Source organism: Schistocerca cancellata, chromosome 1 (assembly GCF_023864275.1).
Source record: "Schistocerca cancellata isolate TAMUIC-IGC-003103 chromosome 1, iqSchCanc2.1, whole genome shotgun sequence".
Taxonomy (NCBI): Eukaryota; Metazoa; Arthropoda; class Insecta; order Orthoptera; family Acrididae; genus Schistocerca; species Schistocerca cancellata.
Genome location: NC_064626.1, coordinates 156950952 through 156962192, shown reverse-complemented (window position 1 = coordinate 156962192; position 11241 = coordinate 156950952). Strand labels below are relative to the sequence as shown.

Sequence of the window (11241 nt, the reverse complement as noted above, 5' to 3'; positions counted from 1 at the left end):
TTGTCAAGGTCATTAAAATTTTTACCTTCATATGCGAATACCAGGTCGTCCACTTATGCAAACTTACGTTATTTGGCGTCTGGCCTGCCAACAGTATATAGATTGAAAAGAATGAGTGCTATATAGTGCCGAAGCTTGCTGTGGGCTATTATTCAGAACCATGGTCTTGCTGTTCACATCAAGTAGTGAGACCTTGATTTTACCGTCTGTTAACATGTCTTTGAGTAACGTGTAAATCTGCCTGCGTTTGATAATTTAAGTAGCTTAAGCAGCATCCCCCCCCCCCCCCCCCAATCAGGCTGGTTTTCATCCTGTTTTGGAAGCCTTTCTCAATATAGGTTGTAAATGACATCACTTCATCGCAAAAATTGTTACCTGCTCGAAAACCCTCCTGATACGAGGGTTATTCGGAAAGTAAGGAACGATCGGTCGCGACTTGGAAAGCAAAGTGAAAATCCGATGAAGTTTTGCACAGGTGTGTTGGGCAGTGTCTCTAGTATGCCCTCGATCGCGTTACGTCGTTCTTTTTAGTTCTGAGAACACAGGGAGCACATAAAGATACCTACAACAATAGTGTCTCCCGCCAAGTACGAGGGCCTGGTGAGAAATTTCGCCTGAAGCTATGCATCCAACATTACATAACTGTCGTGCGTTTTCTTCTTCAAGCCAATTCTCAGCCGCATTCTGCAGGGGCAATGAAGATGCTCCTGCATCGTTTTCAATTGGAAATGTTAGATTACCCACAATACAGCCCATAATTGTCTCCCTCTGAGTTTCATCTCTGTTCACACGAACCTCTGGCTATGAAGACAACATTTCAGCACAGACAACGAGCTGTAGGCCAGCGTAGAGAATTGGCGGAAACACTGGCGTCTGCATTCTATAATGAGGGTATTGGAAAGTTGGTACAACGCTACGACAAACGTCTAAGTCGGATTGGCGACTATGGAGATGGGTAGCTGGAAGTTGTAGCTAACAGTAGCAAATAAAACAGTTTTGATTTTCACTGTGGTTTCCATTTCGCGCCCTATCGTTCCTTACCTTTCGAATAGGCCTCGTATGCAGGAAGGTTGGCTTTGATGTATGGAGTTAACCTAGACAGTAATATTCTAATAGTTTATAGGAGGAAAAGAGCAGGGATATCAGTCTGTTTTCGGGTCATCTCCAGTCTTTCCAGTTTTCAGCACTTTGGTGACTTTTTGCTTCTTCCCTGATCTTACGGAGTGCGCCCGTTCTGATATGCATGATGTGCAGAGTGTGGCAACCATCTTCTTCCTAAAACTCCCATTTCCTTCAAGACTTCTGGTAGGATTTCATAAGGTCTGGCCGTTTTTCCTGTCTTCATTAGCTTCAAGGCCCAGGTAATCTCTTCTGTTTCCATTTCTTTCATGTCCATGTTGGTTGGATTGTTAAGCAGCATATTGTTCAGTTGTTTAGAAATATTTCTTTTCAGCTGTCTTTAGTTGAATTTTGGAGGTCTGTTTCAGGAGAGTTACAATCTCAGATGGACCAGAACAAAGAGACAACCTGTCAGGCACCATAGCAACCCTCATTTTTGCAGCAGGCCCCAGCTCTTCCTACAGAAGTGCTTGAAACCTAGACTTTCCATTGCTTCCTCCCAGCTACTCCTGCATTCCTCTTTCATAGTATTAACCAATTGTTCTGCAGGCTCGTCTTCCCTGCTCTCCTTAAACTGTTCCATTAGTGTTTCACACCCTTTCATCCAGCAGGGGTTTAGTCCTTCCTAACTCTACTTGGAATAGCATTTGCGGCCGCTTTGTGTAGCAGTTCTGTGAATCTTTTGCAGTTCTTAGGTTTCAGCAGTATCCTGTTTGTCTTCCCGATGTAGGACTGATGTTTGTAGCTGTCAGATTTCCTCAGGTTCCAGTGTGGGATAGCAGAGGCTTTTTATAACTGGGAGTGATAGCTGATCTCTACAAGTACCAGGCAGTGCTGGCTCCCTATGACTGCCTTGACCACCATGAGGACTCCTCTTGTAGCTTGCATGGGTGTGCCTGTTGCCACACGTGTGAAAAAGGTTAGTTCAGTTGTTGACATTATGTCACACAACTTTAATTTGAAGGTCGCTGTATCCTCAGGGCCGAAAAGTCACTCGTGCTGGCGAAACGTCAGTAAAATCATCAAACGAACGTTGGCCGAAGAACCTGAGACAGAAGCAAATAGGCTGTTTGTCAGGTGTACTTCTGCTTGTCGGCCCATTCATTTAATCCAATACCTTCAGCTATGGACCTCAGATAGCCCCATCTGATGTGATGAGAGCTAAAATCACTGGCATGCACTGCTAAAAAACCTGCTGTTTCTGTGATGGAGCTTTGTAGACATTATAGAGTGTCAGCTCTCCCAGTTTTGTATCTACCACATCTTCTGTTGGCATCATTTTCATGTCTAAATTCCCTAGAAGTTCATTCTTCTCTAGGATAGCCATGTGCTTGTCATGACCAGTGCAGCCCACAATAGTAAATCCTGGCACTTTGAGTCAATTGACAATTCAATCATTCAAGAGTGTGACACTTTCTCTGGATAATTTTTTTCAGGGATTTCTCCCTTTACCCTCATACAACGTTCTATGTTAAAATGACATAGTTCATTCAGTCTCTTCAAAATGAAATTGCTTATGTGCTTGAGCCGTGGTAAAATTTGCTGTTTTGAAGAACGTGCCGCAGCCCGTAGTGTGAAGCAGTCGCCCTCCGTTTCTGGCTGTGGCGCCGCTGTGGCAATCGCAGCTTTGGTGTCTCCCTCTGGTGGGAAAGGTTGCCTGTTCACGTGCATTTAAGGGGCGCTATATGCTCGCCAGTGGCAGTTGGTCATTCGGAGTGAAGCTGGCTCAGTCTCGCGTCACCAGATGCTGGTCTGTCTCTCGTTCACATTTGTGCGGCAGTTAGTGTCTGTCTGTCGTTGGAGTGCTAGTATGTCTGTCCTTTGGATCAACTATAAAGCCAGAAAATGAGAGTCTTGCCACTCTGCCAGAGAACTCAGCTAGTGTTCACCCACTCGGGGCTGAGTTGCTGCATTTGAGTCTGCACGTTAGGCCGCCAGTCTGCTTGAGTTGCTCAGGCAAAGGACATTAGTGGTTGGATCGATCAGTTGGTTGGTTGTGCACCGAGACACAAGATGACTTGTCCGCCTTGAGCGTTGGCGCAAGTGAGTTCCCCACGAGTCCAGTGGGCTGCGCCGTATAGAGAGGTGTAGAGGTTTCGCAGTCGACATGAGAGCAATAGGAGTCAAACCATGACATCGGGCTGGCCAGTGCGAGCTGCGACGCTGTGAGACGGGAGATTGGCGCGCCTTCCTGCTTCCGTTGAAGCGGCTGGCAGTGGATGGTTTGGGAGAGCATTGGGGGTGCTGCACCAGGTCTTCACCAGAAACTGCAGTTTATTAGAAGTTAAGTGATTGGAGATATGTTGTTTCATTTACTTGTTAAATTCTATTTGTTTTCTTGGTGAGGTCACCAGCCGCTTTGTTTTGGGGTCGTCCCACCATTCTTCTCCGTTTGCCCACCCGCGGGAAGGTGGTTATTTATGAATTGGGTGGTGCGTTTTTCCCTTGTGGAGTAGGGGCGGGTTAGAGCAATCTGCGGTTCAGGTTGTTCAGTAATCCCCCTGTCAATCTGTCATATGTTAACAGCTGCCTCTGTCATGTTTGTTGGATTCGGTGTTAACAAATTTATTGCGTAAGGTGTAAAGGCCAAATTCCTGAAATATGTTTTTATCTTGCCTGTCAGCTTGAGAGACGGTGTAATGTAGAGCATGTTTGCACATTTTATGTAAGACTGCATTTTATGGATTTTTATTTAAATGGTCATTTAATATATAAAGTTGCCACCCTTCCACCATAAGAGTTTTCTTTTTAAAAACAAGTTGCACTTTCGGTGGCAAGTAATTTTTTTAATGTGAATGTTTTGTACCATTTCCATCCCTCCTAGGGGTGCATAGTTTAGGTGTTTGTGTGAGGTGTTAAAATTTTTAGTTTAAAGTATTCTGGTGTGTTGCAGATTTGCACCAGTGTAGTCTTTCAGAGGTTGTTGTGAGCGGTTGTGACTACGGCCGTGTTAAAAGGGAGTGGCAAGGTTCTCAGCCCGAAAGCTCATACCGTCAAAAAAAAAAAAAAAATGTTATTTCTGCCTCTGAATAAATTGTAACTTGATATTTAGAGGGTGCTTTCTGATTATAATTTTTATATCTGTGTTTTTAAAAAAAGAAAAAGTTTTTAGGAATAAAATTTCCATTTGTTGAAAGAAATTTGTTACCCACTGGCAACTACTTCCACACTCACATAGTGTGATTAAATGTGTTAATGTTCTTGATGAATCGCTAGTAAATAAAGTAAATTCTTTAAGAAAAGATTTTGAAATTAAGTCCACGGCTCAGTGCTCCATTTGCCTTTGTATGGTCCAGGAAGCATTAGTGCATCCAGTCACCATAGTTGTGTAGACTTTTCACTGTTGAGCCTTGTTACTGTGTTACCTTGGGTACACCATCTAGGAGGTCATCTGCACATCGATTTCATGAAGACAGTGAATTCATTAGATATTTCCACCAGGTGAGAATGGAGTGAATAAGCCTAAGCTATGTATTTATTTTAATTAAAAACAAACAGCACAGTAAATTTTATTGAAAGTGACCAAGGATGAATGTATATCTATTATGCTGATTAAAAATAAAAATATGTGAAAGGCCTGCTCATTTTTTTAAGATATAGCTAAAAATTATGAAAAATAATGAAAGATGGAATCAACAACTTCAGTTGAACTCAAGTAGATAGAGTGATACCAGAGACAAAAATCCTAAATGAAATTATGCTACATGCCTAACAAAAATTCACCTAAATAATTAATAACTTTAATTGAGCTAGATTGCTTAAGTAGGGAGAACAATACCAGAAAAGTAAATTCTAAAAGAAATCACACAACACACCTGATGAAATTTCGTAAAAAACCGAGATTATAAAAATGGCTGCAGCAATTTAAGCCATCCTCTGAGGTTTCTGCCTAATACACCCAGAAAAATCATGCCACATTCAGAAAAGACAGAGAAATATTTATGAGAAGCAAGACAATAAGTATGATTGCTACTCATATTACTTGCAGCAGCTTATCCTGTGCTGTTAGGTTCTTGCCTAACCACACACTAGGAAACTGTGACGCCTTCCAGATAAACAATATAATTTACCCCAGTTTATAAGTTGCCTCAGACCATATTTGATGACAGGCCACTTACATCCTTCCTGTTGCTGAATCAGGATGACCATTAGTGTTGGGTAGTGATGCTGGAGGTTCTGCATTCCCATATATTGCAACTCCTGCATCAGTCACTCAGATGAATCTATGGAATGAAGAATCTTGCCTGCCGGTATGTGTATTGGCCATATGTAGATGAGGATATTGTGTGAGTGGTTCAAAAACGTCAGGGTCATCAGTCACAGCAACCAGCATTGCCCCAAACCTGTCAGCCATGGATTGGGAGCATGCAAATTTTTTAGGCCCATTACAAGGGGCCATGTGGTTGATTTTGATAGATATTTTTTTCTCATTTCCCACACATAATACAAATGCAATGGACCACAATGGTAAATACCACTAAGGCAACTATTTTTCCTACTGAAGGAGGCTCATGAACTCATGTCACAGATAACAGTCCACAGTTTACTTCCACGAGTTTTCAGCAGTTTGCAACCATAACAGAATTAGGCAGGTTACCACTCCTCCATCTCAGCCTGTGTCTAATGGCATAGAAAACATTTTGTGAGAATGTTAAGACACAGATGGAGAAAATCTTGATATCCACCCCTACTGATTCTGCACTGACCTTTTTATCCTCATACTAGGCAACACCACTCCATGATCAAAGCCCAGCAGAAACTTTTGTACAGATACTGTCATCATACCTTGCTAGATTTGTTGCAGCCTTAATCAGCTCAAGAAGAAGACACAGAAATGAACACCGTCACTTTTGATACATAGTGGATTTATTGGTTATGTTTCTTTGAATGATGTTAAACACAACATAGATGCATTAATCTGAAATACACAGCACAAAATCTACCACACTGTGCTACATTGCAGGTTTTAAGGAATTTTTGCACATGCGCAACTAGTGTGACGTAATTACCTTGCAGGTCGAATACATATGGATTTGACAAAAAAATGTGCACAGTGCATATTGTGTGCAGCTAGCCCCAACCACTCAGCTACAAGTTTACATCAATGCCACCAGATGGTAGTACATTGCAGCAGACTTTATCCCCATTCACTCGACATAAATCCTGCTATATGGTAGCACACTTCTCATGTATAGTAAAATTAGATCAGACATCAGTTCACATGTTGAAGTCGTACTGATAGAAAAAACTATTTGGTAGGATTCTGAATGAGATAAAATATCATACAGTAATCGATTTGAGGCAGTGAGAAACATAAAGCACATCATTGTCAATTGTGATGCTGTAGCAATTACTCGTGCAACTGATATCTGTTGATCGTGTGGTAGGTCATGTTTATATGCGCTGCAGACCCACATTATACATATGAACATTCACAAAAAGCTGTCTCACTGGTTTCTCTGATATCCACTTAAATCTGGAATTGAAGACAGTGTGCAGCTGGCCATTACGGTCCTCAACATCTCATCTGCATTCTAGTCAAGTGACCATGTTGGTAGACAGTACTACTTGAATTTAATCATTTCCACGAATGGCAGTTTGTGTTTGGAGTTGGTTGTTTACTGTGCAGGAATTGACTTTTGTGTGCAGTGTAAACATGAGCCGCCACTGGTGGCCACACCCTGGCACACTAGTCTTGCCCACTCCAGGTCCAGATCTGCCACACCAGTCTTGCCTGTCTTGCCTGCTCTGAGGCCCTATGGGGCACAATTATGTACAAGAAAGAATGTACTCAGTGTTTCCACACTTGCCACCAAGCTCTTATTCTATAAGATATCATGAAGTTCAATACTGGTAGGGCTACAGGCTGATTAACATTAATGAACTGTGGTAGCCCCATGTTACCACATCAAGATGAGACACAGTAGTTCATCTTGTTATGATTCAACTGACCTGCACCTGCTGGTATGGGCTCAGCTGCCAGCTGATGGCACGATCAAACAGCAACAGTGGTATCACTTTGAGATCTGCATGTGCAGGCACTGGAGAGAGCCATCTTATGAATCAGATTAGCCCAGAACAGAGGGCTCTCTCTTCCTCATTCTGTTATAGTTCATTCATATGCTTACTTCACTATGCTCTCAGGGAATTTGTTTGGACTCATCCCTAGCTAAGTATATGGACTTGTATGGGAATTATGGTCAGCATTCTCATTAAAGTGATATGGACATTCTATGACTACTTATTTGTGCATGATATTAAACAAGTGGCAATGAATATGGTTCATTATTCACGTTTTTCAATGAAGCTGCAGTGTCAATAGGTGCATCCTTGTAGGTTATTAGGTTATTGCACACAGTTAACTGTGGCAGCAGCTGGAAAGCCAGAATCAGTTGGAAATGCAACAGCATGAGCACATAGCCATGTTGGATAGAGTATTCACAGGCCTATTAAAGAGGCTCCAAAACTTGATGGCCTGTATGCCACCTTTCCCCACCTATAGCGAAGCTGCTGGAGACTGAAAATCATATGAGAAATGCCTATAACAACACTTCATGGACTTCAAGATAACAAATGCTGTTTCTCTTAAAGCTCTCTTTCTGTCATAGATATCTCCTCAACTGTACCTCTTGTTAGGCAAATTAGCCCCCTTCAGGATCCTGTGTCTTTGTCATTTGATTAAATGTATCATTTACCGACTTCATATTATTGCAAACATATTTAGATGATTTTTAGGAGAGTTGAATTTCATCAGAGCAGGAAACAACCTCATCAATATTAACAGGTCTGGGCTGCAGCATTGCAAGGCTTACCAGGTCGGGTTGACAGAGGAGATAGAGAAGATCCAAAGAAGAGCAGCGCATTTTGTCACAGGGTTATTTGGTATGCGTGATAGCATTACAGATATGTTTAGCAAACTCAAGTGGCAGACTCCGCAAGAGAGGCACTCTGCATCACGGTGTAGCTTGCTGTCCAGGTTTCGAGAGGGTGTGTTTCTGGATGAGGTATCGAATATATTGCTTCTCACTACTTATACCTCCCGAGGAGAACAGGAATGTAAAATTAGAGAGATTCAAGTGCACACAGAGGCTTTCCGGCAGTCGTTCTTCCCGCGAACCATACGCGACTGGAACAGGTAAGGGAGGTAAAGACAGTGGCATGTGAAGTGCCCTCCACCACACACTGTTGGGTGGCTTGCGGAGTATAAATGTGGATATATATGTAGATGAAGCATTACTGCTTAATCTAAGGAATCTTATGCAGACAAATTGGTTTGTGAAGCTATCATTAGGCCAGCCCCCAACAAAAAGGCATGCCAATGGCCACTGAAATTTGAAAACCTCTTCTTAGGAGAAGTACTTAAGATTGCTCAACCATTTGAAGTTTCCTGGTCCACAGGCCATCAGTTAGATTCCTGGGCTGACATGGCAGCTGTTAACTTAGACAATGGTACGCACACACATTCCAGCACCCCTTTGCAGGTGAAGTCATGACAATACAGCATGCCAGACCATCGTGCTCCACACAGACATAGACGCTGTGGAAAAACCTGTATGAGCCTCTGCTTTCCTGTCCATCTTGTTTTTTTTTCAGGACCAACCAGTCTGCCTCAATGTTGGGCTTCTTGCTATCACTGCCAAAACAAACAACAAACGTTTTGCAACCGTACATAAACTCCTGCTGTGACTTGAACCACTGAGCTACGGGCATTAATATTGTTAGCTATGTGTGTGACAATCTCTTAACTGTTTCTAACAAACTGTTCATTGATGCATATATCAATGGTATTCCCCTTTGATTGCAAGTGGATACAGGTGCAGCGGCTGAACTCTAGCACTTACCTGTGCATCAGTTCTTCTTTGTTGTCTGTTACTTTGCACCATTTTGTCAATTATAGCTAGCAACAAATTCTTATCCTTAGGCAGTTTACAGCAGAGTGGGTACAAGGCAGTGCTGTGTTCATTGACATTTCTTGTAGTGGACTGAACCTTTATGGAAAATCTGTTTGGTTTTAACAACGTTCGGATTCATGGTAACCCATTCAGTACATTTAATGTCAGATCCAAGCCCCATGAAGAACTGGATGGCCTGTGTGAGGAATTTTCCATCCTTTTTTTTTCTGGGCCAGGCAAGGCCACAGATTACGTGCCACATACCACCCTCAAACCCAATGCACAGACTTTTTCTTTTTTTTCACGTCCAACCTATGCACTTGACACTTTGTCATCAAGTAAAACAACTATTAGATAGGCTGACAGTATTGGGGGTGTCATGCAACCCATACCATCTAAAAATGGGCTACGCCAATAATGATTATTAAGAAAATAATGGGCAAGCCCCACATTTGTGGTGGTTTCAGTGAGACAGTTAATTCGCAGTCTGTCCAAACTTCACAGTAGCTCTCCTGCAGACCTGTCAGGAGTGCTAGTTCTGCAAGGTCTGCAAGAGAGCTTCTGTGAAGTTTGGAAGTAGGAGACAAGGTACTGGTAGAATTGAAGTTGTAAGGATGGGCCGTGGGTTGTGCTTGGTTAGCTCAGATAATAGAACACTTGCCCGCAAAAGGCTAAGGTACCGAGTTTGAGTGTCCAGCATACAGTTTTAAACTGCCATAAACTTTCATATCCCCACACAATGCACTGCAGAGTGAAAATATCATTCTTGCTACATGTACTTATTTGTACATGTTACTATATAAACAACTAAATGTTTGTTATGGAATCCAAAATAAAAGTCTTTCTGTAGAGTTGTAAAAAATCCAGTTTTATTCAGTAATAATGGAAGACAGATTTTTAGAATAATCACAAAAAGATAAAAAAAGATATTAGAAAGATACTCTTTAATCTGGCTTCTCAGGGGCAACTGTATAATTTCCATGTTGGTGCCAGGACCATTCTGAGACAAAAATGTTGAAATTCCAAACATCTGGTTGCCCCAGGTGAGATAAATTCACGAAAGAACTAGAAGACCATTTGTAAGGAAAGACAGGATATTTGTGATTATCAACATCATCTTGAGGCACATCATTGCTTTCATCATTACTTTCTGCACTTATATTTGCATTCATACTGAATGGGGGACCAGCAATGGCATATACTTGAACTGATGTATTTGGCGCCCAGGTGGAAACCTTTGTATCAATCACTCCAAGTGGCAGCTTGGGATCGAGTTGTATGTCACCTCTTGGTGCTATCATTGACTGTTCATCTTCAGATAATAAGGTGTCGTTGTAGTAATAATTTCTCATCAGATACATTATTGCTGCTACATCCGTTGCTCTCTTCTGATCTTCTTTGAAAGACCTTGCTAGTGACGACTGTTCTAGTGTCTGTTTCATGTCGGCACAATGACTTGCATCACAGATGTCCTGAAAAAGTAAGAACATATTACAAGAAAAGGATTACTACATTGACATAACCCACAATGATAGCAGTAGCAGTGAGAGAGTTGTGGGATCATATGACCATCAATATTTACTTAGTAGTAAAATTTTGTATGATGTTAGTCCCTGACAGGGACAAATTTATGACATTCCTTAAAGAGGTCTCTGCAAAATGTACAGTTATCTGCATTGCACTTCATTCTTTCTGCTGGATACATGCTTTATTTTATTCGCATTGCCCTTCAAGATGATTCCATAAGAAAACAAGACGTGAAAATATGGTAAATAAGCCAACTTCCTTGTGAAGACAATGAGAGATACAACTAAGAGCAAAACATGCTTAACTGAGTTTCTTGATAAATTTTTGAATATACTATGATTCCATTTTAGTTTTTTATCTAGCTAGACCTCAGTTCACTTTCCACACTGTGCTTCGTTTAGGGTATGTCTAATAATGTGTACTTTTAGTGCTAGCATGTCAGTTTTGCTTTTTTGCTTAGCATAATATGATTCTTTGTGAGATTGTGATATATAGTTACTGTATGCTCTAAAACCAGTTGTGAGCCTGCTTGATTGTCATCTGAACTCTTATCTGGTAAGGTTGAGATTGAAAATGACACCTACACTTAACTAATATTCAAGCTAGATGTGTGTGTGTGTGTGTGTGTGTGTGTGTGTGTGTGTGTGTGTGTGTTAGTGAAAGAGCAGTAGCTTTACGGTTAGTTACACCATTTGTGCACTTG

At 41.6% G+C, this 11241-nt stretch overlaps 1 protein-coding gene across 2 annotated transcripts in view; it reads right to left on the bottom strand.

The window, feature by feature from the left end:
* Nucleotides 1-9852: 9852 nt before the first annotated feature.
* LOC126167576 (putative phospholipase B-like lamina ancestor) overlaps nucleotides 9853-11241 on the bottom strand; it is a 141701-nt gene continuing 140312 nt past the window's right edge. For both annotated transcript variants that reach the window (XM_049920487.1, XM_049920488.1), the window contains one exon: nucleotides 9853-10483. In XM_049920487.1, coding sequence (XP_049776444.1) covers nucleotides 9956-10483 — 528 coding nt within the window. In that variant the 3' untranslated portion in view covers nucleotides 9853-9955. The remainder of the gene's footprint in view (nucleotides 10484-11241) is intronic.